The 27,656-nt window shown below is 35.0% G+C and overlaps 2 protein-coding genes across 2 annotated transcripts; one reads left to right on the plus strand and one right to left on the minus strand.

Annotated features, from left to right (window-relative positions):
- Window positions 1-7,580: 7,580 nt before the first annotated feature.
- Window positions 7,581-12,700, minus strand: LOC141604942 (putative protein S-acyltransferase 12). The gene is made up of 7 exons (XM_074423535.1): window positions 12,254-12,700; window positions 10,611-10,860; window positions 10,114-10,205; window positions 8,827-8,953; window positions 8,641-8,726; window positions 8,378-8,458; window positions 7,581-7,902 (listed from the first exon to the last, which is right to left on the minus strand). Exons 1-7 carry the CDS (start codon window positions 12,440-12,442, stop codon window positions 7,786-7,788), a joined length of 942 nt encoding a protein of 313 aa, XP_074279636.1. The 5' UTR covers window positions 12,443-12,700; the 3' UTR covers window positions 7,581-7,785.
- Window positions 12,701-14,374: 1,674 nt separating this feature from the next.
- Window positions 14,375-17,562, plus strand: LOC141604944 (protein STRICTOSIDINE SYNTHASE-LIKE 10-like). The gene is made up of 3 exons (XM_074423537.1): window positions 14,375-14,636; window positions 15,128-15,394; window positions 15,558-17,562. The coding sequence occupies exons 1-3, from the start codon at window positions 14,401-14,403 to the stop codon at window positions 15,994-15,996; spliced, it is 942 nt and encodes a 313-aa protein (XP_074279638.1). The 5' UTR covers window positions 14,375-14,400; the 3' UTR covers window positions 15,997-17,562.
- The last annotated feature ends 10,094 nt before the right edge of the window (window positions 17,563-27,656 follow it).

Here is a 27,656-nt window from a genome sequence, read left to right on the forward strand (position 1 = left end):
ATTGATAGGATGGAGTAATTATTGCAAACCACCAATAGGATGGATTATTGTTATGAAATAACCCTTTAAAATATTCCTCTATTTTAGTATCCGATCCAAGAATTTATTTGGCTATTTTACGACAATAATAAGAATGTACAAATAAGTCTACAAGGATGAAGTCTAGTAATCGTCTCACGTTCAAGTCTCTTTAGGAGCAATCTTGTGGAGATAATTATGGCCTAAGACTATGTCATCAAAACTTCAAACCAGTCACCTTCGGGTGATTGACCTAAAACATGTGGTTTGCATGTTATTACGCATATTCAAAGATTTACTCGGTGCGAGTCAAATATCAATTAGTCTCACTTTAGACGGGTATATCCGTCTAAAGTGTAGACGGGTCAAATATGTCACCACTTACATAATAAGACAAAGTGGTGACATTCCACTTGTTGTTTGTCTTATTATGAAAGTGGTGTGATATTTGACCCGTCTACAACTTTAGACGGATAGTGTCCGTCTAAAGTGAGAATTTGTGCTCAAAGATAAATGAATGTGAGTTCACTCCGTCATCCAAATAAAATGTGTATTGTGCACGCAAAGTAAATAGGTAAACAACTTTTCAACGAGAGGGAGTAAGTATTACCGAGTCAATAAACCCGTGAAATCATATTAGTCGGATGGGTCATACATGCATGCACTAACAATGAAAACGACGAGTAAAAAGCAAATACATCACAGTCAAACAAAAACTTCTACTTTTTGGTAGAAGATATAGTTAAGTTCATTGCTCTTATTGGTTTTGAGTTTTGACATTAGTGGCGGAGCCAAAAATTGTATTTAGAGTCGGTGAAAAATTTCAACGAAACAAACAACTAAGGGTTTAAGTGAAACTCGAAAAAAGTTTGAAAATATTAAGTTATTAAGTAAGAACTTCGAAATTTCTGATTGTCAGTGGAGGCGAGCGTCCCTGTTAGCCCACCTAAATTCACCGTTGTTTAACATATTACGAAAGTGAGATATATATTTGGTCCCCTTTTGGGTCTAGAAGCCTTTTTCAGTCATAGTATATTTACGAAAAGTAAAGTCGCCTTTAAAAAAACAATTTTAGAAAAGGAGTAAAATTAAGCAGCCCGCCTTTCAAATTATTGCTTTCGTCATGTTAAACATTATTCCCTATTTCCCTTCAATTATATTTGTCTTTACCGAATTATCCTACCCATAATTACACACACAAAATTATAAAAAGGCCATGAACATATTAGCATTGAAATAATTCCCCGGTAAACAAATTAACAGAATAAAATAGATAGACAAATAATTAAAACTAAACCTGATAAACAGGCTTTGTCGTGTCATGTTTGTGTTGATGTCAACTTTAAATGAGTCATCATTACTGCATTTCAAAACCGATCCAATTACAAAAATAAGTCATTTGTTATGGTTGTAAACCTAACTTTTAATATAAAGAAATATATGATACGCATTTTAGGGTTGATTATCCAAAAATAATTGATTTTGAATGCATGTAACATATACTTTCTCTAAACGATTTTCCTAAATATCATCCTCCCCGACTCATCAAAGCATTTCTAAAATAAAAAGGTAAATATTGTACCAAATTGAATGGAAAAGATCAGTTCATCATAGCATTTCTAAAATAGAAAGATAAACAATTAACTAAGATAACCTAAAATGAAATAGGTAAACAAATGACCGGGACAAAGCGAGTATATATTAGGCAGACCTGGCAAAAACAACCCGACCCGAAATTGACCCGAACTACATCACCCGAATGTGACCCGAAACACGGATTGACCCGACCCGGCCCGAACATGACCGGGGCTTTCTTGACTCGAATTGAATTAACCGGATCCGAAAATGACCCGACAAAACATAAAAGACTTGAAATGACTTATCTCTTATTCGTTGATCCGAAAATGACCCGACCTGCTTGACCCGATCAACAAACCCGAAACCGATCCGAAATCGAAAATGACCCGACCAGGCTCAAATTAACCAGAAACCAATGAAAGACAAGACCTAACCCGGCCCGAATTGACCTGGCCTGCATCCAACCCGATTAACCTATTTACCAAATCTACCGGTAGCCACGTCTGTCCAACTATTATGGGAGATTCATGTACTTGAACTTGGATAACTCAACCTTTCGTTATCCATCTCAATTCTCTTACGAAAACAAGCAAGGCGCAATTGGTTATAATAAAATAATAAGTTATCCACTAACGTTGTCATTGCTAGAATCGGTGGTGAAGGGTCGCTTCCAATCTAGCATGTAAATTTTGACGATTTTGCATAAGGTAATTAACATTATCACTAACTTAGCTTGGCTGAGAATCTGAGATCCAGTTGATGTAATAATACTCCGTAATAGTTTTACTTCTTGTTTTGACCTAAAAGGGTAGCCATCTATCTAGAAAAACAGTAGATCGAATTTAATTCCTTAATTTTTTATTTTATTTTATAATGAGGGTCCGTAATCGCTAGTATGCAAACCATGTCAAGAAACCATCTCAAAATTAAATATACCCAAGTTATCATTGTATATAATTACTTAAATGATGATGTATAATGTATCGAAATACTTTGTATTAATATACGAGTCATGGGATGCTAGGTAGCACCGAAATGGATAGGAATACGTGATACGATAACCCATGAAATTTTGGAGGCAGGACACCTTATTTGAATATAATGAAATATATATTTTTTACTTATAAATGTACGATTTTATTTTTGTAAAAAACAATTGATATTAAATTTAAATAAGTGAAGGTAATATTTGATCTCGACCTTAACTATAACTCATTCTCATTACCCACCAAAATCCATCTTTTAATTAAGTTTTTTTGACATCTCATTCCTTGCATAAAGAACATCATTCACCCTCAACTCAACTCAACTCATTTCCGCACCAAGCACCACTATATAAACAACATAGACTATTCACCTTAAATTCAACTTGATACTATTTTAATGTATATCTAAAATGTGCCCAAATATCTTGGAGACATGTCCGAGACCGTATCCAAATATCATGGACACGTGCCAAAAAATGAAGGAGTAATACATTTAGGCGCGTGTTCCAGAGTGTCGGAGTCGAACATGGGTACGCTGGTTAAGAGGAGTGTCTGTGCTACCTAGATGAGATGTATTGATGTAATACCATTGTAAAACCGAGGATCTCAACCAAATATTTTTATAACACGTCTTGCTTGTGACAGCCCGTCTCCCAGTTGCCCTCTCAATTGTTCTCCCACTTGCTCCTTGTAAGTAGTCACAAGTTTATGACGGAATAATGTTGTTACAGAGAATAATTTGTGATATTTTTAAGTGCATGCATAATTTACCAAGCAAACAAATCACACAAGCTACCTCCAAAAAAAAAGCTTGAAAACAACATTTTACAAAAGCTACAAAGTGTAATTTTCCACATCCATAAAATGAAGAATTTTAGTCAAATACAAAATGCACGTTTGTGAACAAGTCACTTTGTAACCATTACTTTACTTAATCACATTATAATATTTTCACACTCTTCCAACTCATCAGTCAATACAAAAACAAAGCAGCCTCCCCCAATTCAAAACCCCCCAAACATGACCTCTCCACTCCCCTAATCTTCCTTAAATACACAAAAACATCAACTAACAAAAATATCATTTATGTTAAAATATATTTTTACAAAAATATGTTTACGTTCCAGGTCATCTGACTCGAGTGCTGGTTTAAGTTTCATATTAGAAGAAAGATATACAAAAAGTATATTTATATTTCAGGTCATCTGACTCGAGTGCAAAAAGTTTATTTCATTTCAGGTCATCTGACTCGAGTGCTGGTTTATGTTTATGTCATTGATGGGAATTCATAGTAATGGTGATATGGGTGAACAAAACGTGTCAAAAAGATGGGATACATATTTAGTATATGTATGTTCAATTTTAGTTAGTATAGTTGGAGGGGCACTTTTGGTATATTGGAGAATAAAATTTCATTCAAGAAATAAAGAGCTATGGATGGTTCCTTTTGGTTTAGTCATGTTTACTACTCCTATTCTTGTTTGGTTCATGTCCATTGCTGCTGATGTTTGTTGTCCTAAGGAAGAACAACCCGAAGACGGTTTTCGACACGGTCCTAGCTCGTCGACCCGTGACCCGGAACGACAATGATCATAGTTCATCATGTATGAAGTTGGTTGATTAGCAAATTGGTTTTGATCATGTGAGTTGTTCTATTGGTATATTAATATGTAGTTTTTGAATTTGTTACTTTTTTGGTGTAGTGTATATATCATTAAAAAAGTTTTTTGTTTTTCTTTCTTGTTTATATATATACACACAAAGAATTAACTTCTTTTCTATAATGAGTCGGAATTGTTGGTATCGTGATTTGAACGAAGTCAAACTTGAAACTTTTTTTTTTTTGGTGTTAAGGGAGTCACAAGGGCAATTTTGATGTTGATGGGTTTCGAACCCAGGTCATGAGTATTACCTCTCTTGACTTTACCAAATAAACTAGTTGATATCTGCTGTCAATTAGGCATTTTTTTATGGTAAGCTATTGAATTAAGACTAGGAGATTGCATCACTTGTGTTACAAAGAGTGTCTTGTTATAATTTGGTTAATGATGTTGAATCATTTAGTATTATAATATAAGGCTCATAGAAAACGTCAAAATGGTTGTTTTAGTATTTAGTAATGAAATTTACACAAACGGCCAATGTCTTGCAAGGAAGTGTTGCCATTATGTCAATGAACGTCATACATACGCATTGTACGTTAATTGGGTGGAATTTCAGCTTACAAGTGAGTCGGAAGTTGGTCGCTAAATCCAATTAGTCGTAAGTTGGTCGCTAAATCCAATTAGCGACCAATTTTTTGTCGTTTGCAACCAATTTAGTTGGTCGCTAAAGTCCAGATCACCATTTAAATCACCGTGATTTAATCGCTGAAGAGGACTTGCAATTGATCATCTCTAATTCATTCCGAAATGTGTCCATGGTGCCCCTATGCCCTGTTTTTCATCATTTTTTTTATTGCCAATTTGGCAAAGGGTTTCAAAAGAATACACAAATAACTAACCAAGCTTTAGTCTCTATTAACAAAAAGGAAAATGAAAGAGCGACATCGAGTGACACTCAATTTGGGCGCCGCCCTCTCACATGGGGTGAGTGGGGGCCCCTTCAATTAAAAATGCATGTGGGAGGGTTACGCTTAATTTAGGCGTTACCCAGTGACGCCTAATTACTATCCAAGGTGACGCCTAATCACTATCCAAAACGAAAAATCCCTCCAAAAAAGGAGAAAGTAGACTCCAAAAGAAAAGTAACGGCAAGTAGCCCAACTCAGTAGGGAACATTCATGGATTAAGGGACAAAAGAGGTGTTACTATCCCAGCCTTCCCCAGTAGAGTTATATCTAACTAATCTCAATCAGACGAAAACTACGTAATGAGACGTAGTATGATACGACCACATAAAAAGCAACCAGTCTATAATAAAAATGAACGTTTTATGTGAAAATGGTCACTTTTAACATACAGTTGTCACTATTTATTATAAATTGATTATTACGGCGATCGTAGACGATAATCCTCACAAAATTAATTAATTAAATTCACAAATTCTTGTTTGTGACGGCATATATCCGTCACTCTTGAGTGACGGATACCATTTTACCTCACAAAGTACCCACTTTTTCTCTCTCTGCAACACTATTCATGTGGTCCCCTTTCTCCACTAACCCATTTTGTTACCATTTTATCTCACAAAATATCCGCCACAAATGGTAACCCGTCACAAGGGAGACCAATTGAATTAAATTATAGGTTATAATCAATCTTTTAAGGGTCCCAAATTATGAGAGTGACACTAAAGACTGTGAAGACTGCAATTGTCAATTCTGGTAATTATGTAAAGCTATACTAATTCTGCATGTCTCACCCACCATTTTATCAACTAAGGTACAACTAGGGCAGCTTCATATAGTATACCTAGAGATTAGATTTTGATTTTTAGAATTGATATTTTTGTCGAATTATTGGTGGTGATCTAAGGCATGTGATATATAGGGAGTACCTATGCATAAGCGAAGCGACTACAGCCAAATCGTATTTGGTAGAGCCACGATATTAAACTCAACGGGTCAAAAATTCCAGCAAAAGCGAACAAGTACTAGTATAAGAAAAGGTCGGAAAAAAGCTTGAAAATTTCAACTAAAAGCATTGAAAATTTCATGCTCCAACAGGGCTAATAGGGTACTAGCCCTCTTCCAGCCCGAATCAATCAATAATCAATAAAATGTAACAATTTTACTTTATATTTAGAGGAACTAATAATCAAAATTAACATTACTTATTTACTTAACCACCGAAAATTAAATGAAATTAATACGAATTAGGTGGCACATGAACTAACACTCATGCTCGAAACTAGCAAGGTTAAACCTTGTACAAAAAGCTTACAACTACGAGTACAGTCAAATGTTATGGTGTCAAGCCAATAAGGACGCTCCTCCCAGAGAAAATAAGAATTTTTCTGACGGCCATATACATTAATTTTTTTTTTTGACAGCATACGGCCATATACATGATACATCTGTATTGTATAAGCCTCTTTTTTTTTTTTTCAAGAGAAGCTGTTGCAATCATTTTCTTCCTTTCATACGTGAGGAAAATGACTTGCAACCATTTTGTTTGCATGTTTTTATTTTTGGTGCACATATGACCACATAAGTACATATCTAGTTTTTATGTTATCGGATTTTGAAAATCGATTATGATTACGATACTTGAAATAAATTCAACATATATCGGAATAAAATTATGAGCATCATTTCTTGAATTTTAATGATAATGACTTTATCAGTTACGTAAGCTAACGACCTTCCTAAGCAACACGACGGCTTACATCTTCATTTGCAAGTTTTTCTTGACAAACTGGCATCTCAGAAATGAATCAAATGATCCAATATAGTATTATCAAGGATGTGAAATTAGACCTTCATTTTTTCGATGAAGTGATAATTAAACATTGCTTTCGTGAAGCCAATAAGGTTGCTGACTTTATGGCTTCTATTGGACATTCATGTCCAACTCTTTCGAGGTGGTTTGATAGCCGGTGGCTTCAACTTACCTCCCTCATTAGGTTGGTCCTACCCTAGAAGATCAACCTAGTTTTCTTTCCTAATAATAATAATAATAAAAAAAAAAAAAAAAAAAAAGATCCAATATAGTCTTCAGATCCAATGTGTCTTACCCACTCAAGTCATTCTCATAAACAAGGCAAACGTTGACTCTCAAGTTAGTTTACTTTGACTTTGACTTTACCATTGACTTAGTTTCTTTATACTTTTTGGTCTTTGAGTCAGGCTGGCATGGTAAAAGTGAAGACTGATAACAACAAAAGACAAGATTACAGGGAAGATCATGCATGTACTCACTCTGTTCGGATTATTTATTTACTTTTTATATTTTTGTCGAGATATTTTAACCAGTCCATATATGAACAAATGAGCGAGACAGATGGAGTAATGACTAATATCAAAGTTCAACCTCGAAGCTTGAAAAGATGAAAGAATAAAGTGAAGGAAGAAATCGAACTTTTCCTGATACGGAGTATAAGATAACAATCAATAAAATTACAGATTTTGGGGGAATATTACAAATTTCCTTGTAAAATATATAAACAGCTTCTACCGCCTAGCACAATTTACTTCAATTGTTTGTCAATTACAGATTTTGGAGTACTCTATAATATGGTACACTAGGAAACTTACCAATAGTTACGACTCTACATCATCACGCATCGGAAAATATGTGCCTTGCAATGAGTTTGAATTGTCTAAGTCATCCTTCGAGAGCAGTGGGAGAAACCACAACGCCTTTCTCGTGCCAAAAACCTGCAAATTTTTTAAACATCACCAGAAATCACATATTACCTTTTGCACAAGAAATAAGAAAACGATTTTAGACCACAGAAAACACACTACCCCACGTGCAAATGAATTTGGACCACACAAACCTTTCCAGAAAAGGAAAGAGGGAAGAAAAGCCGACTACCATGAAAAAGGAAAGAGGGAAGAAATGAGCGACTACGACAATTAAGTCGTTTTGCATGGGTCCTTCAGAAACTTGGAGTCGTGGAGTGTACAAATTTGACAATAAGGAGACAAGCGAAATGCATGCCGTACTGGGAGAAAAAAAATTGTTGGAACATATGGAATGATGGAAAGTGAAGCAAAACTGCTTTAATAAAATGAACGACGACTCAGCCAGTAGCGAACCTTGGAAACAATGATAAGGGGCCAAGTATTGAATGCTTCTCAAACCAAACAAAAACTAAGAAGGCGGAAACTCAAGGGTGTGTTGTCTAACCTGCTCGAAATTCCTTCTAAAACCCATGTCATACTTCGATCTGGCCGCTGTTTTATTTTTCTCCTTTCTCTTCACATAATGCTGTCAGTCAAATTATACCAAGTTACGCCATACAGCACACTTTTATTGGCTATCAAAGCAGGTTGACGTTTAGAATGATACGGAGTACATCATACAAGGTTAATTCAAATATTAAAAAAATATACGAAGTATTAAATTTGAAATCCGGATTTCATTAGAAAAATTATGGGGCAGTGAGTTACCTCTACAGAAGTTGTGTTGCTCCAGAGAAGAGTTGCATGCATAACAACGAAACAGAGGAGACTGAGGGCGAAGGCCAAATTAAGAACTGCACGAAGAAATGTGTGAGATAATCTGAAAGACAAGAGTGCACAACTCGGTAAACAATGACCAAATAGGCCATGATGAATGAGAAGAGAGTTACATACCAAATGCCAAAGCCATGACAGCGAGATTCCCTGGAGAGCCGGAATGCTTCTTTGCTTCTTTAAGCAGCGTAAGAATATTAGGAAGCAATACTAGAGTGTCCATAGTCGTCTCCAAGAATGTATAAAGCTGATAGCGATAAGCCGATAATAGGATTAGGCAATAGAGCGGGTTAATAGATCAATGATAATAGGATTGTACCATTGTTAGCCTTATGGTAAATTTCAAGATAACTTTCATTTTGCAACAGAGCCAGGTACTCACTATACTTTTGATTTGGAATCTATAGATACTGAGTAAAGCACAATGACCCGCTAAACTGTACGTGCCGCTTGTATTATGAGTTAGGAATCAACTCAATTTCTGATGCAACTTTAGTTATGGCCTATGGGACAATCGGAAATGGTCTCACAACTGAAGTAAGATTGGCTGTGTTTACCTTCTTGCCCCGCCATCAGTGAGAGGCTTAGAGGCACTGGTGTAATGGTGACGATGTTTTGTACTTTTGTTGTACCATAGTCAACCTTCACGAGATCAATTCTGATAAAGGCGCAAATTCATATTCCTTTTACAATTCTCCTATTTTCTGCTTTCTAACCCACCCATCTTAAGTAAATCACATGCTCTCGATAATGTAACTCAAGACAAAGCAGAACAGTTTTGGAAGAGTTTAAGCAAAGAGGGATAGTAGGATATACTACAGATCAGACATCCTGGAACTTAAGTATCCGTAGTTTCTTATTTTCATTGAAAGAAAGACCTAGAAACTCAGTTGGTAATTTCTGCATGCGCACCTTAGTTTGCTGAACACAGGTACAAGTTCTCATCGGTCTACAAAAATTTAAGGTTCACTGGCTGAAAATTAGTGGGAAATCGACATAGGAATACTATCGTCTAATTATTTCATAAATCATAATGCGTAACTCCCAACTATGAAAGTATCAAGTGTCTGATATCCCTCTAAATGTATTCTGCACCTACTCCTCCCTTTGCTTATAGTTTTAAGTGCAATACACTACTTCACCGTAGGGATACAGCATTAATACTGTGTTTCGAAAACATTAATAAGAATGTCAAGGAGATAGCACAGACTGTACCAGCCAACCTTTTCAAAATTGGGTTGTCTTTTAAGGAAATACATCGCCCTCCCACTCCCAACAGCTCAAAAGGCACTGTCATGTCCTAATATCAAGGTCCAGTAGCGTAGACCATAGGCCAGTAGTTTTAAAAAATGAGTGAAGAGTTAGAGAAGAAAGAGGAACAAGAATAACAAAAAAATGTGAACTTACAAGAAATAACAGGAAGAATTTGTAGTTACGAGCGCCAACACAATTTACCACCCAAATGCAATGGTGATCCATTTTAAGAACGCATCTCTGGCCTACAGAAAACCACAGGCATGTAATCAGCTAATTATTCATACAACCTGTCATAAAGAACCCTAAAAATGTCTATGATTGGTCCCATTTACGTATCCAAAATTGAAACTTCTATATACTAGGATAATCCATCTTTAATGCTCACCAAGAAAATAAATCTAGCAGAACTTCGAGATAGATATCCATCTTAAATGTCTTTTAAACCGATGTACTTCACAATTGGTAACTTTAACTGTCTTCAACTGTTGCTATTATTTTATTTTATTTTCAGTTGCCTGCAAACAATTACTAGTGCTTCAAGCATGTCGTAAACAAAAGGGAAACACAATATACAGCAGCGTAAATCAACAAGTCAACTAGAATGAGAAAAATGAAGTAAATCACTTCTGAGAATAGGAGTCGCTTACAGACGGAACAATGGTGGCAACGTGGTGGCTTAAAATTGTGACATCCATTACAATAAGTCACAGCTGGTCTTCCCTCTACACCACCTGAAGACGGCCATGGAGAAGCGAGCACCTCTAATGGAATGTTATCAGACTGCGAGGATGAAGTACCTTCCTCTAGGTTTGCTTCCGTTACTGGCCTCCAGTTTTGAGGAACAGAACCAGGGTCTTGAAATACAGTCATAAAGTAGCTCCAGGTTAACATTATAAGCTACAAATTAGTGGTCGAGATCACATTAGGAAAACAAAATGAGTGTTAAAAACTTATTGCATACTGAACACAGAATGACCCTTTGTAGACGAGCAACCCAAATGAGGAAAGCTGTGGAGGAGTATACAGAAAAAGGAGCTAGGCTTAATTTTAAAAAAAAGCGTGCCTCGAGTGCAGCTTAAAAGAAGTGATCACTTTGCTGAGGTTTTGAAGAGGCAGTACCCACAACGCCTTGGTCCATTTTAGGTGCGCTTTTTACACAAAGTTCACCTAACGAGGCTAACTAGTATGCAATTTCCATATCTTTTTCTTCTAGACCTTAATTATGCCATTTCTTTTCCCCATTATTCCTTGACATGTGTAGCCGACTTGAAAACTCCTAAATAGGGTATTAATTCCCGACATTTTATTTTGAAAAACAAAATTGTTATGAAAAAAAGGGCGCCTTGTGTCCAAAAGACATGCGCCATTACCTTGCGCTTTGCGCCTCGCCCCCTAGCAAAAGTCGCATTATAAGTAAAAAAATTAGCACATTTGTTTCGTCTTCTTTTTCTAATAATGTGGTATTAACTCTACACCTTTTCCATTTTCAATGAGTAAAAAACTCACTGCTATTCAATTCAGTTCACGATTGTGATGGAACAACGCAAAATGGTTTCCTAAACTAGTTCCACTGCTTTTATAGCAAAATAACAATTATTTGATGCAATTCTCGTCGCAATTTTCTCTTTATGTTGCTTAACAAATGGATGTGGCTCGTACCCCCGCTATCCCACAATTTACAGAAGCAGTTTAGACACTGGGGTAATGCTGTTGTTGTCGGTCTGAACTCCGAGTTGGGAAGCTAATTCATCTCACCCCAATCAACATACTTATACCACAACTTCTTCTATAAAATCAAACAGCCCAAGCATACAAATAAGTCTCAATCCTCCAATCAAATCACTAAATTGAACCGAAAATGTCTTAGCATAGTGGTTAAGAAGAAAGTATCGTGGACAATAAGTTCCATTTTCGAATCCTCCACCCCGATATTGTACTGCCCTCAGTGGCGGATTTAGGGGGACTAGAAAGGGCGCTCGCCCCCGCTGGCCAAGGAAAAATTCACAAGTTTTAATTAAAATTTCCGAATTTTTTTCAAGTTTCCGTTATGTCATTACTTATTCGCCCCTGCTGAATATATCCTGGTTCCGCCACGGATTGCCCTTATGGCTCATTTGACACCCAAAAAAGCACCACCATAGCCAAGCACATAAAATAACAAAATCCACAATTCAATAGAATCAACCATATTTCCTCCGTTCGGTCCAATTCACTATATTTAACCAAATACGAGACCGGAAATTTGAAAAATGTAGTGAATTGGACCGAACGGAGCGAAAAATAAACTCACCAAAATATGGAAGGCTATGACGATGAATGCAGCAGGCACACGGTCACCACCACCATGGATCAATTTGGGCCCCCAAGAAAGAACAACAACAGCCCAATAACTGATGACAATAATACCCACAACCATAAGGATCATCAAGTAACCCAAAGACCGTAACCCGGTACAGAGCTTAAACGGGTTGAAATCCATGGGTGGGTTAGCTCCTCGGGACAGCCGGAATTTGGGGAGTGCGAGGAGTGGTCGGGGTTTCCGGGTTCTGGTTTTGAACAGCGATTTCCAATTGTATACATCCAGTTTTGCTGACTACCAAAGGACTATGAAAATGTAGTGATGGTTGGGCAAGTAAAAAATTTGGGGATTTTGGGATTGTAGAAGCGAAGGTGTAGACAAGTTCAATTCAATACTTTGGACTATGTCAACTTTAATTAACAAGACTCCACAAATTCTAATTGAAAACGCACACTATCCGTTACAAGTTAAAGACGGATATTATTCCTCTCTTAATATGCAAATGGCACTATTTATAGGGCGCTTCATTTCCTCTCACTTGCCTTATTGTGATTGTGAAAAGGGCACTATCCATTTTCAGCTTTTGACGAATAGTGCTTGTCATAAGTAAGGCGCTTTGACAAGAGTATTGGGTTCCTCAAAAAAAAAAAAAAAAAAAAAAAAGTATTGGGTGAAGAATGAATGGGAATTGTGCAAGAAGTAAGATCTAATAATCTATAATCTATTAAATTAATTTCGCTAATAAGGCATTCGCAAACGTTATTTTTTGTGCGCATGTGAAATTCCTAGATATACGGTAAATCACCCAAAAGTGTGACAAAATCTAGAAAACGGAAAACATAGCATTTGGTTATAAACACTCCACAAGATTACTCTTGAACCTGAGTTCTTTGGGATTTCACCTAAGTTTTAACAAGTATACTCCATCTTTACAGGTTGGGATGACAATGGGTCGGATTGGATCGGAATTTACAAGTAGAGTCCACCTATGCGTAGATTTTTTAAAATTTTATTTGATTTCGGATGATTTGATATACATATGAACATATTGTATAATGCTACTCTACAATAGAGTTTAAGATCCTATTTGTGCACTGAGTCACTGACCCACGCAACCTTATACAGTTATACAATTAGTAAAATGATTGAAGTAACTAAATTTACTTTTAATGGGCCACTTTTACATTACTTTCGGCCTCTTGTACGAAACAGTCCAGCCTTTAATGAATGGGCCATCCCTTCATTGCACACAAATAACCCCATCAATAGTCATTTGAGAAAGTCCGCTAATCAAAAGCATCAAAATGAGCTTGTTGAAATAACTAAGTACAAATTCTAATTTCAGACAGACTATTTTGGTTTGAAATAATAAGACATGAATTTGTTACTATTTTATGATCAAATGTAACCACGATGGTTCAACCAGTGTTACCGCTAATGGTAACTTATTTTCCAGAAATGTTCACAAAACTCCGCTTTATTGTTTCAGATCAAAATGGTCCGTCTGAACTCTGAAGGGAGACCAACTCAATACAGAGCATCTTTGAGTGTGTTAGCTAGTCTCTTTTAAGATGGAACTTGGAAATATCCGTCTTAATATTAAAACGGGTTATCAATAATCATTGCAAAATTTCGTTGGTTGATAAAACTTAGCCTAATCTTACTACTTAAAATGTTCATACAAAGGATTGTGTATGTTCAAAACAACAGTCTATTTCCTTACTGCCATTCTCGAATCCTAATAAATGCAGAACATGGCGGAACCAAGTATGGTAAATCGGACAAGGGAAATTGCTAATAATTTTCTAATACAAAGGTTCCACAGTTTCAATTAAGCTTGTTTTGTAGTACAACTTCATATTGCATTCGTATTCCTATTCCTATTCCTATTCTAACAAAATTTTGGCCAAAGCGAGTGCATGCGCAGTTAATTTCGAATTCCTATTCCGAGTAGTACAATAAAAAGCTCATCATCTCCGACTAAAACTAAGATTGTGTCTTATTGTACAGTCTGATCTATATATATATATATATATATATATATATATATAGTATACTCGTTCTTTTCGTTACATATCAACAACTCTTCACATATTCCCTCAAAAAAAAAACAAACAACTCTTCACGTATCAGACGCCATGTTTTATTTTCATCATATTTTCGTCATTGTTATTGCGGTTTTGTCTAGTTTTCTTATTATTAAGGCTCAATCTAGGGAATTTCATCGCCTCCCATTAGCCCCTTATATGATCGGACCCGAGTCTATAGCCTTCGATTGTAAAGGCGAAGGTCCTTATGCCGGTATTTCCGATGGCCGTATTATTAAGTGGGAAGGTCGCGGATGGACGGAATTCGCCATAACTAACCCATACAGGTATGTTTCTTCTAATCCCGTAAAATCACTAAATCTTAAGGACGGACTTGAGCCACTCACAAGTAGATGTAAATTTAGTCGGTTAAATTCGAATCGTATTAATTCGGGTGTTTTACATATTTAGTTTTGGGTTGCACCAAAAAAACATACTGTATTTAATTTTGGGTTGGATCAAATCATGTCAAATCGTGTAATTTCAATTTACAAGTTTTACGTGTTTTATTATGTCATTCTTATTTAGATATGAGTCACTTAAAGAGCTATTATAATTAGTAAATGGTCACAAGAAATTTGTAGTAAATTTGAGATAAACTCGTATTTTGCGAAATCACCTTTACATAAGAGAGGGCACAACGCAAGAATTTGTCGTCCTTTATTTTAATGTGTAATAATAATATTTTAGCATGTAACCAAACCATGTTCTCATTTGATACTTTAGCAAATAACCAACCATATTTCAAGAGATTTGAGTATTTGGTAAATTATTGTAGGCCAAGACTCTGTGATGGACTTGATAATTCAAGAATTGAGCAATTTTGTGGGAGGCCCTTGGGATTGAAGTTTGATATGAGAACGTGTGACCTCTACATTGCTGATTCAAGCATGGGTTTGATGAGAGTGGGTAGTAGAGGTGGGGTTGCCACATCAGTTTCTACGGGTGTCGCCGGAGTTCCATTCCGATTTTTAAATGCATTGGATATTGACTCCAACTCTGGAGCTGTTTACTTCACTGATACTAGTACCAAGTATCATCGATGGTATTTATTTCTCATCATCTATTTTCCAACTCTTTTCATTATGTTTGATAATTAATACTGATACATTTTTGTTTATAGATTAAGAAAAACAAATTATTATTATTATGGCGAATTTTCAATGAAAAAAAAAATTAACTTATATATGTAATTTTTTGTGCTTTAGGGAATATGTACAAGCAATGAAGAACCTCGATCGCACAGGACGATTATTAAAGTATGATCCAAAGACTAAAGATGTCACCGTTTTACTAGATGGTTTAGCTTTTGCGAATGGGGTTGCTCTTAGCGAAAATAAAGACTTTGTCCTTGTTGCTGAGACAACCGCATCTCAAATTAAGAGGTTTTGGCTCACTGGGCCAAAAGCCGGAAGTTCTGAAATTTTCGCAAAACTTACCGGGAAGCCCGATAATATTAACCGGAACAATAAAGGTGAATTTTGGGTAGCCCAGAATCCCTCCAAGCCTGTTAAGTTGAATCAATTTGGTGAAATTATGGAAAGTTTGGACACGCCAATGATCACCGATTCAAGCGACGTCGTAGAATTTCGCGATAGGATTTGGATTGGATCGGTTATTCAACCTTATCTTCGTTATAGTTTATAGAAATTATTTGATATGGAGATTTTGTACACAAATATTTAAATTTTTAATAACCGTTATCATTTTCATTGTTCTTTAATAAAATCATCGATCAGATAGAGGAAATATGTCAATGGTGGTAAATTTCTAATTAACTTGGTGCCACTAATATACATCGTCTTATTATTCTCTTCTGAATGTAAATGTCAACTAACTTAGATAGTAAAGTTATGAGCGATGATATTCATAGTCTGGATTCAAAACCCGATTAATTATAGAATGGTAGAGTAATTAGGGTGTAATAAAACCGTGAACCCTATATAAAGACATGTAAAAGGATAATACTCCCTCCATCCCGGTCAATTGTTGTCCTTTCGTTTTGGCACAAAGACCAAGGAATGAGGAAAAGACCAATAACTAAATGACAAGTGGAACCAATTGAATGAGAATGATCAAATTGCTCATCAAGTTCATTCTTGAAATAGAAAGGACAACAAATGACTGAGACACCCAAAATAGAAAAAGACAACAAATAACCGGGACAGAGGGAGTACATAACATCAGTATCCAGTGTCCTTCAATGACGCCAAGCTATAATGGTAGCTGCCACTATGCTAGTTTCTACTGCACAAAAACCTCAGCTCTTATCTTATCATATCAACTGTTACTTTTTCATCACATTATCAATCACATATTCACATTACAATAAAATGGTGCTAGTATAATTTATAAACAATAAACACAAATAATACAGAGTAAATTAATACCGTCTTCAAGTGTGACATGACCCTTTAATTGGTTAAATACACATAAATTTCAACAAACGAGTTTTTTGTATGTATAAACGAATCATCTCACCCTATAAGATGAATTATTCACCCCAAGGAAAAAAAGAAAAAAAAAACAATTTACCAATGTTTTGAGACTATTTTAAAGTCAAATGTCACCACAATATCCAGCTAATGTTATAACTTATGATGACACGTTTAGTTATAAAATGTTTTCAAAATTCCACTTTATTATTTCAAACGGAAATGACCTTAGTAAGACTGACTCGCCAGGGAAGCGAATTACACGACAAATTACGTGATTTTTTCCTTATGTAATTCTTTCATTTCTGTTGTTTTCTCTTACGTTAGACGGGAGTCGAATAGTGTTGCGCATAATGTGGCACATTCGGTACCGTGGGAGTATGGTAGACGTGCTTGGGATGAGGATGTACCTCGTAATGTTCTTGATGCTATTTCTAGCGATCTTAATGATATGAATTAATCCCTTTTCGGGGGTTTTTCCGCAAAAAAAAAAAAAAAAATTCTCGAGGTTAACGATGCTCATTTATTGTTGTGCACTGATTCTCTTGCTTTTGTGTTGCTTTATTGGCTTATTGCATTTTAGTGAGTACTACGAGTATTATTTTATTCAACCATCAACAAATCAAATTTCAACGCAAAAATTCAAAAAATACAATATATTTTGAGTTTAGAATTTATACAAAGACGTTCAGATCCTTTTCCATAAAGCTCGTAAAATGTACATATATAATAAGCTCAAATCCTTTATTATAAAGCTCCAAATCTATACAACTATACTAGTTAGCAATTGAAAATTGAATTACAGCAAAATAGATAGACCAAGCATTATTCAATCAACAATCCAAAGAATTTCCAGGTCTAAAACCTAGACACATAAAAATGCGGATCTCTTATTAGTGGCAGAATTATATTACGTTCACAATAATTATTTGTTTACCTTTTATAAAAATATTATTTGGAGTATTTTATATAGCGTAAAAAGAATAAAAAGGGTATTTCATTTCAGAAATACAATTCAACATTCATACAATTATAAAGTATTAAATCTACTACTCCCTGTATCTCAATTGGGACAAAGAATCATCAAAAATCGACCGACTATTTCAGAAATACTCCTTAGTGAGTAACTAATTGATAGTTCTTACGTTATAATCATTTCTTTACGTTTGATTAAAATATTCATCATAAAAAATAATAAATGGAACGGGAGGAGTACTATTACGAGTTACGACTGCATTGTCTTAGATCCTTTTAGATCTTTCAAGAATAAATATAATTCATCTAACCATTAATTAGATCTATAAATTTACAAAAACTTCAACAACCTAGAATCAAATCAAAGAGACTAAAAGAAGGAAAACTAGGGTTTAATTTCAAATAAAAGTGGATCTGAATATTCCAAACAGATTCATATGCACTAAAAAAGATGATGAATTCATGATTACCAAATGATGATAAACTTTGAAAAAATAGAAAGAGTTAAAAAGTTTGTAGGGAAATTAGATTACTTTGAATTTCACTGACAAAAGTAGAATCCCCCAAAAAACATGCATTTCATCATCATTACCTAATAATATCAACAAATTTATTTTCAGTAGCACAAATTCTCATTATAGACAGACACTATTCGTCTATACATACCATTTCCCCTCACAAAATACTCATTTGCCATAAAGTGAGAAGCACATGGGGTTGCCCCACCTTGCCCCCCCTAACCATTTTATTAGAGGTCTTTACCCGTCTGTTCGCCCATCCATCTATACCAAGACCTATTGTTTCAGTAAAGTAATGATGATGAAATCTACAGTATACTCAGAACCCTAAAAAAAACAACATCAATTACACCAAAAATAAATTATTATAGTAATTACTAGCTACCTCCATCTATTCATTCCTGGATAAATATTAAATCAAATGTAAAGAATGAGTTAATACCTCAACGAGTAATTAAGTAAATAAAGGGTGTGTTTGGATGAAAGTAGATATAATTGGGGGGAATGAAGCCTGGTCCGGCGACCCGATCTAAGGTTAAACCGATTTATACCCAAATAAGTCCTCGAGCCAAACAACATTCCCCTCAACTCATGTACTTCCTTTCTCCTTATTCTTCCTCTCTAAAGTTTTTGTGTTCCTCGAAACTCGCATATTAGGGGGAGGTGAGAATTGAGAAGGAGATGAGAAGGGGAAAGAGATGAGAATGAGTGTGTAGCGGAATGTGAGGGGGCTGTTATTATAACTTCAAAGAAAGGGCAAATATTAAAGAATAAAATATTAAATAAATAAATTGGGTGAGTTGAATTTGGAATGAAATAAATTCGAATTTTATGTGGACTAATTAGTGTTTGTCAATATAGTTTGGCTTGTCGAGTCTTCGAAATTGGCTAGGTCAAAACTAGGTTAAATCGAGCTTGACTCAGCTGGTCCCACCAAGTAAGCCCCTCTTGGAATAGATGTAGTTTAGTATCTTTGCTAACACACTTCATTTTTTAAGATTTCTGAATAGCAGAAATCTATAATTTTAACTATTTTCTTTTCAGATAAGGGGAACGCGCAAGTGCCGCGCTCTCCCCTTTGCTACTAGATCACTATATGTAGCTCCCCGGCCCTTATTCTCTAGTAAGAATGCCTTGAATCATTTGTATGCAACATTCAACTACAAATATACACACTACATACTACTCCCTCACTGTGCCGGTCATTTGTTGTCATTTCCTATATAGGGGTGTCTGAGTTGTTGTCCTTTCTATTTTAAGAATAAATTTGATGAACAATTTGATCATTCACATTCAATTTGTTCCACTTGTCATTTAGTAACTGACTCATTCCTCGTTCTTTGGTCTTTGTGCCAAAACCAAAGAACAACAATTGACCGGGACGGAGGGAGTAACATACTTGTTGGTCTATTCCTTTGAGGTGTATTGAGAATCGTTGAGTTTCGTTGTTCTCCTCGATCTCTTGTTCGAGAGGATGAAATAATCTTATTTCAAAGGATCAATCTACTTATCTTCCTTATTTAAACCTAAAATAAGTCTAAATTAATGGTAGACTGGTAATATACATGGTAAAATCTCATTCAGTGTCACTCACTTTTCACACTAAATTGCTTTTGAATTTACCTGTGTTATTCATTCAATCAGCTCCAAACTAAAGTCCACTTGATTGACCAACAAAAGAGCAAAGGCATGCACCGTAAAAACTAAAAAGTAAAAAGGTAATTTGTCAACATGTTGCCTTTTGTGTTCAATGGAAAGGTAAAATGTACGTTACTGAGGACCAGCTAGAGTTTCCCAAAATTCCCAATCTAGGTTTTGAGTAAGTCTTACTTAAAACGGGTCGGATTTTAAGACGGGTCGTTGTGTGAGAGGAAATGGGTAGAGGGGACAAAGGTGGGACCCCCCATGTGCTTCTCCACTCACCCTAAATGGGTATTTTGTGAGAGAATATGGTATCCGTCTTATTAATAAGACGGATACCTTGGTCTGAAATAAGAATTGGGGCTAGGTTTTTACTCAGGTACTGTACCATATTCAAATTTTGTTATTAGTCCTTAATAACATCCACATAAAATATGCAATCCATTTGTACATTCAACAAATCCCAAAAGTCATCGAAAATGTCATAGCTTAGCTATCAAAGCGGCGGTATTATGAACAATAGGTCATAAGTTCGAATCCTCTTCACCTTAGATTGTAAGTCTGGAATGCACTAGTAATGCCCTTTTGGCTTAGCCGAACATTCAACGTCGTTACTTAAGGATTTATTTTGTTTGATTCTATAGGTTTTTATATCTCGCTAAATTTCACAAATTTTGTAAGTGTCATATGACTTTTTATAAGATGATTGTGTTAATTGAACAAATTAAACTCATATGATGATTTTAAATGAAGTTTTATGTTTTTTAAGAAACAAACGGAAATCAAACAATTTTTTTTTTTTTTTTTTTTGAAATGAAGAGCATAATTAATTTGAGACAAAGAAGTTGGGAATTGTACTATGATTGAAAAATAATGGGACCATAAAAAGAGGGGAATCAAAGTATAGTAAAGAGGGCAGCTGAAATTGAGTCAGTTGAGTGGTTGAATCATTTATCTGCCCCATAAAACAAGTAACATACCCCCATTTATTATTGGAATGTTTATACGTACTGCAACCTTTTTTTTTTTTATTTTTTTTTTAAGATGAGAAAATTAGATTGACTGGACTTTAGATAGAACCAAATTATCTTATCCTTTTGAATCAACGAGGTAAGTTGAAGTCACTAACTTCAAACTATGCAACCCTTATTCATTCCCAATTCCCATCTCAGCTTGGTGCGTTGTTTTTGACACCGGCAAATAACCGTAGAGATCCAACCATGCCGGACTCACTGATCCATTTGGATTTTGGGCATGACAAATTTACAATCTAAAAAGGAGATCCGAATTTTGGAATTAGGCCTTGTTCTTTTAGGCTGAATGAAGCTAAATTGAACTGAAATGAAATAAACTAAACTGAGCTAAATAGAAGTGAACTGAATTGAAGATTGTCGAGAATCTGAAATGAATAGAGGTGAAATAAGCTGAGATTAATAAAGCTGAATAAGCGGAGGTGAACTAAAGTGAGCTGCATGAGAACTAAAATTAAACCGAAAAAAACAGGGCCTTATTGTCTACAATACCTCTATCTAAGTCTAGGGCAGTTGGAGCTTTTGGAATGAAAGTCCATTCCAATGTTTGGTTGGAGCATCTACATAGTATAACCATCTCCAATGGTTTCCAAAAAGGACTTGCTTGCAAATAAAAAAAGTTTCAAGCTACTTGCTTGACCATTGGAGCACTTCCATTGAACTAGCTTAAATTAAGCTACTAGCTCCATGAAGCTAGTAGCTTAAATGGTCCTACAAAAAAAATCTACCTACTAAAATAATACATGTGGAAATAAAATTTTTAATAAATAAATGGGTGATATGAAAGGTAGTTGACATATGGGCCCATCTAAGCCACAATACTAGTAGCTTACCATTGTAGTAGTTTCTAGCCTAAAAATGTTGTAGCTTGAAAATCTTATGTGGCAAAGGTAAGCTAGTAACAACTAGCTTACCATTGTGTAAAAGCCAAGTTTTTTCTTGGCTTTTGATTGGCTGTTGAGTTTCTACATGTAGGTCCCTCCATGTTTCCTATTCTATTTAATTACCCTCTTTCTTCAACCCAATTACAATTCATATCTCTTATTCCTATTTTAATTTTTTATGTTAAAACATAAGTTAAAATATCACAATTTATATAAAATATTGCAATTTACATATATTCAACGGATCTGACATGTCAAATACCTTTAATATAATTCTAATAAAATACGGTTGTATATTATCTGATATTCAAATCTAATATTCATCAAATATGAATTTTCAAATATGTTCATATATCTAATGATAGCGCCTTCTTACGACCCGTGCATTTTTTGCACGGGTATAAAACTAGTTTTGGAATGAAGTTAGATACCTCCAACCCTTTGAATCCCATACCCAACTCTTTCCCCAAGTTTCCAACTTCATTCCACCCAACACATTATTATTCCCATTCCCGGATTGAATCAAACAACTTTAAACATGTATGGGGTTCTAACTTCATACCTCCTTGGAGTTAGAATCCATTCCATTTCATACCTAATATTTGAACCAAACAACCCCTTAGATGTCCTTGTCCCGCGAAGCTAAGTAGCACAATGATGACGAAGGTATTTATCGAGGTTTCCTTAGCAAGACCTTGTTCAAAAGGGTCGAGCTTTTAAGTCCATCTTGTTTGTTCTACGCAACAAAACTAATCTAAACCCGAAAACAATTCAATATTAGATAATTCGAAAATGATCCGAAACAATAATTAAATTTAGACGTGCCTAATATAGTGGACGACATTGGCTCCATATTTTAAAGACCCTCTTGTAGTGAGTTCCCTAGCTTCCCTTTATTTTTCGTGCATGAAATTATGGACATATATAAAGAAGAAGATGGCGAAAAAGTTTGTCTACCTTTTCTCACTTTGCTGCACATAAAGTAACCTCTTTTACACTTATTTATCCGTTAATTCGTCGTCATTAGCTCGAAATTAATAAAATCGATTTTTAAACTAGGACGTTATCGACTTTATCTTGTTACTTTTACATATTTGCGTCCTCCGGGGATTATATTATTGATTCATCTTTATTATAGTCTTTGTTTGACGTTTTAAGGTCAAAGTTTATTTATATACATTCGTAATAAATATATTAAAAATATACGGAGTACTGTATAATTTTGCAATGTCATAAACATATTTTTTAAGATTTTATCAAGAAATATTTTATTTCGTACAAAATTATATTTTTAACCATGAAAAGAAAAAGTTAATGTCACCTTAAAAAACCTCAAAACGTTTCATCGTAGTAGTTTAGTACTTGTACATCTAAATTTAAGGGAAAAAATCGAAGCCCATATAAAACACCATAAAAAGCTCATTCATTTTCAAATTTTTGCCTAAAGCCCCAACTTATACACCCCCATAAAGAACTTTGCTTTTCACACCCGAAAAAAAAAAACTTTGCTTAATAACACTATAATCAATAGTAATTGAACATCACTTATGAGCACTTAAATTAACTGACAATGAGTTGTTCTAACTTAACCAGATATCTTGTATTCGAGCCTTCGATATGCAGCCGTGTTAAAACTCATGAGAGGGAGCTTTACCGTCCGAGTAATCCTAACCGACTCGAATCCAGACTAAACCGTATGATCTACAACAACAACAAAAATTAGTAATTGAACATTAATGTGGCCAAACTTCTATACATGGGTTTTAAACTGCATACAGCCCATTATAGAATGGACTATGGAGATTTGTTTTACATCCAAGTGGGCTTTGTTGGATTCTTTAAGAACTTCTATTGTCCCATGTGATGACTCTATAATCAAACAATTAGTCTTGCTGAAGACGGGTCGGAGCAAGTGACGGGTAATGTCACTCACAAAACGAATAGGGGGACAAGGTGGGGGCACCTCCATGTGCTTCCCTCTCTCCTCTATTTGAATCATTTGTGAGAGAAAATGGTATCCGTCACTCCAAAGTGACGGATACATGCCGTCACAAATGAGATTTTGTAATAATCAAAATTGAATTTCGTAATTGATAAAATTTCGACACATTTGAAAAACCTTAAATTTTGTATTAGAGTTGGGTTTAGGTTCTTTACAATGTTAATCTAATCTAACTAAAAACTGAACTTCAAAAATTCCCACCTGAAATAGTTATTGCAATTCTACCACTATACGATCGCTTATCATTGACTTGTGTAATTTGTCGAGCCGCTGAGATGGCTTACCTGACACTCACATAGTCACATCATATAGAGCTAGTATATAGATTGGGTTGTGTCGAGTTCGTGTCGTATCAGCTCACTTATATAAATAGGTCATTAAATCTCCATCAAAACCTGTTAATTTCATATCGGATAAAACCCTAGAAAAAATCGGTCACTGAAACTCTATTGGAAAATTACAAACTCGAGACATAATGAAATTTATGATCCGTTCAATTGCTATCAAATATGGAGTATAGACAATATAATCTGGGTCCTCTATCTGCAGTCGCACGACTCGCACAGTTTCATTGGCACCACTCCCTTGCTAGCCAAGCTGATGTCCAACGCACAAGCCGTAAAGTTAATGGGCATAGGCTCGGTTTGACAATGCATTTTAGGTAACTTCTTTAATTAAAATAGTTTATTTGACCAAAATTTCTGTTTTCTTAATTTTCTTTGCAAGTGATTGGTAAGTAGCTATTAACCAAATAAACTACCTGATAACATTTGAGAAATAATTTACCTGATCCAATTTTATCTTCCTTTTTAACTCTTCATTATAACATCAAAATAATTACTATATCTTTTTTATATCATTTCACCAAAACCATCCAGTTTCTCAGTTAGTTTGTGTTAGAGTATAAAATCGATCTTGAGACTCCAACTATCAGCTTAGCCTTTTGGTTGAGATGATTTCTTGACATGGTATCAGAGCCATATAACTAAAAGGTCACGGATTCAAATCTTACGGGCCCCAATTTCTAAAGTGCATATTAAGTACCAGGTATGTGGAGGCCGGTAGTTGCATCCACACTTCAAGCTCAATGAGCATTCGTGTGAGGGGGCGTGTTAGTGTATAAAACCGATCTTGGACTCCAACTATCAGCTAATTAAGCTTTTGGTTGAAATGGTTTTTTGACAGTTTTTTAAGCATTTTTTATGTAATCAGTTATCTTATTAGCTCTTGATTTTCAGTTATCTTTACAAATGTTAGTTTTCAGTCCATACTTTTTAATTTTCAACTATATTTTTATCTAGTTTTACCAAATAGCTAGAATCAAATTTTAAAACAAAACCAAATATTCAAACACCATTTGCATTGCTACATATTCCTCCCCCACTAGCTAACCAAAGGTTCCCTTTAGGAGAAAAAAAAAGGTTCAATATGGTGAAATTCCTATGGAAAGGCCTTACTCTTTTTAGGTTATACTAGTTTAAAGAATAAAAAAAAAGCACAAAAAGTACAATATATTGTTTTTTTGAGTGGATTTTAACAATTAGTAGCATTTAGTCTTCATCAAGAAAGAATTTTAGATTCGGCTTATTGCGACTCCATTTAACAACACTTTCGAAAGAATATTTTTGCTTTGCTTTGAAAATTGAAAGTAAGGATACGTATCTTCAATTTCACTTTCAATACCAAAGTTGATGGGTATGAAGCACCCATATCTTAAACAAGTGGTCAAACATTCAATTCCTACTCTTGCGAATGAAAAATGTCAAATTTGAAAGAGGTTAACCCATTAAATTGCCTTCAGTATCCTGGAGGAGGTTGTCCCAACTGCCGGTAGAGATACTCCTAATCAACACACACAACAACAACAACAAAAAAAAAAAAAAGAAAAAAAAAAAAAAAACCACTTTGAATACCTCTGACCAGTCAACTCAAGTCAAATAGTCAATCAATAGGGCAAGTTGACTCTTAATACCAGGATGGACAAATATACTTATTTACGGAGTTGCAGTATAATTTTCATTCGAATCTATAAAGCCGGGTTTTATTTTCGCAACAGAAATTAAATAAGTTGAAATTTGTGAAAAGTTGCAACCCTTTCCTTCACAAATACATTCCCTTGTTCCTTCCCATTTCTATATAAATAGGACATGGATTCAAGATATCTGATAATATACCGAAAAATAGTCTCATTTTCTACATTGTTGAATGATATAAGAACTACGCATAAAAATATTTCTGTTGTACTCGAAAACAGAGGACATCATCTTATCTCAATAGGAAATTCGGCATAACCCTGACATTAATATAGAGTCGAATTGTTCTATTAGAAAAGCATAAGTCGATTCAATGTGATTTATTATAATCAAATTCTGTTTCGTGCCTACTCAATCTCTAACATGTCACATCGTCTTTTTAATACGGAGTATATAAAATCTCATTTATAAACAGTTATAACTGAACGTTTAACTAATATAAAAGGATAATTTTTTGTTATAAGATGACCTAATTTCATAATTGGTGTAAAAGAAAATGAGTAAATGAGAAATTGCCATCAAATCTTTCACTAGTTGTATCGAAAATCGAAAGATATTAGAGAAGCATGCAAGTCTTTGAAAAATAGACATTATTCTTTTACTTCACTTTTAATAAAAATGATTTTAGAGTTAATTATATACAACTATAAGAAGAAAAACCGACGAACTTGTGAAATACGTAATTTGTTTTTTCATAACGAATTGAGTAGATGAACATGAATCCAATACTCCGATACATCTACATAAAGCTAACAATATAATTTTAATTAATTTGCTAAATCCAAATCTCGATTAATTGATTGCGTATTCAAATTAGGTTTGATTTGTGCAATCATCTCCAGTCAAAAAGCCAAAAAAATAAATAATTTTCTCCTTTAAATATAGTTCTAATATACGTAAAAAAAGGTACCTCATGCATGGCCACCACAAACTAAAGCTTAGTGCATGACTGCATGTATGGGATGATTGGGATCTGATATTCTGATCGTACCATACCCAACTTAAATTGAACATATTCCATTCAAAATTTGTGATATTATTTCCCGTAAACAATCTTAATATTCTTCCCACATCAGAATAAATTACGCAAGCATATACAGTAGATAAAGGAGCAAGATCATATTCAATCGCGCTAAGGCTTTGTTTTACAAGCCTCGTTTGATAAACAATATATTAATATTCTATTTTCTAAAATTAGCGGAAAAATTATTAAATCATGCAACGGGCCTGGACCGCACCCAAATAGAGGAGAGAGAGTCCGCTTCATAAGGTCAAGGAGGTTCCACTCTAAAACCAATTGACAATAGACGGAGTAGCCCCTTAAGTGATAACTTTTCTTTTCTTTTATCAATGTGGGACACTCACATGTGGGAATATATGGGTGGTTTTCTTCACACTCCCCCCTCACATGTGAGGCCCATTTAAATCGGTCTGGGGGCAATTAGGCCTTCTCTTCCAGCCGTCAAAGCAAACCGTGTTATTTTCCAACGGCTGCGAATAATAGGCCCAGTTAATTCACCATACCCAGGATAATAATCGTGGGCTCTGATACCATGTTAAATCATACAACGGGCCTGGGCCGCACCCAAATGGAGGAGAGAATCCGCTTCATAAGGTTAAGGAGGTTCTACTCTAAAACCAATTGACAATAGAGGAAGTAGCCCCTTGCCTTATAAAGTGGTAACTTTTCTCCTCTTTTATCAATGTGGGACACTCACATGTGGGAATATATGGGTGGTTTTCTTCACAAAAATAGATGAAATTTGAAATGTAGATAAAAACTGAAAA

The sequence above is a fragment of the Silene latifolia genome, chromosome 10, assembly GCF_048544455.1.
Source record: "Silene latifolia isolate original U9 population chromosome 10, ASM4854445v1, whole genome shotgun sequence".
Lineage (NCBI taxonomy): Eukaryota > Viridiplantae > Streptophyta > Magnoliopsida > Caryophyllales > Caryophyllaceae > Silene > Silene latifolia.

Bases quoted from the DNA above. Each gene is read 5' to 3' on its own strand.
- LOC141604944 (XM_074423537.1), top strand. From the start codon at position 14,401: ATGTTTTATTTTCATCATATTTTCGTCATTGTTATTGCGGTTTTGTCT. The intron at 14,637-15,127 runs GTATGTTTCTTC...AAATTATTGTAG, and splicing joins GCCATAACTAACCCATACAG to GCCAAGACTCTGTGATGGAC. The intron at 15,395-15,557 runs GTATTTATTTCT...TTTGTGCTTTAG, and splicing joins AGTACCAAGTATCATCGATG to GGAATATGTACAAGCAATGA.
- LOC141604942 (XM_074423535.1), bottom strand. From the start codon at position 12,442: ATGGATTTCAACCCGTTTAAGCTCTGTACCGGGTTACGGTCTTTGGGT. The intron at 10,206-10,610 runs GTAAGCGACTCC...GGTTTTCTGTAG, and splicing joins TTGCCACCATTGTTCCGTCT to GCCAGAGATGCGTTCTTAAA. The intron at 8,459-8,640 runs GTAACTCACTGC...TTTGACTGACAG, and splicing joins GCAACACAACTTCTGTAGAG to CATTATGTGAAGAGAAAGGA.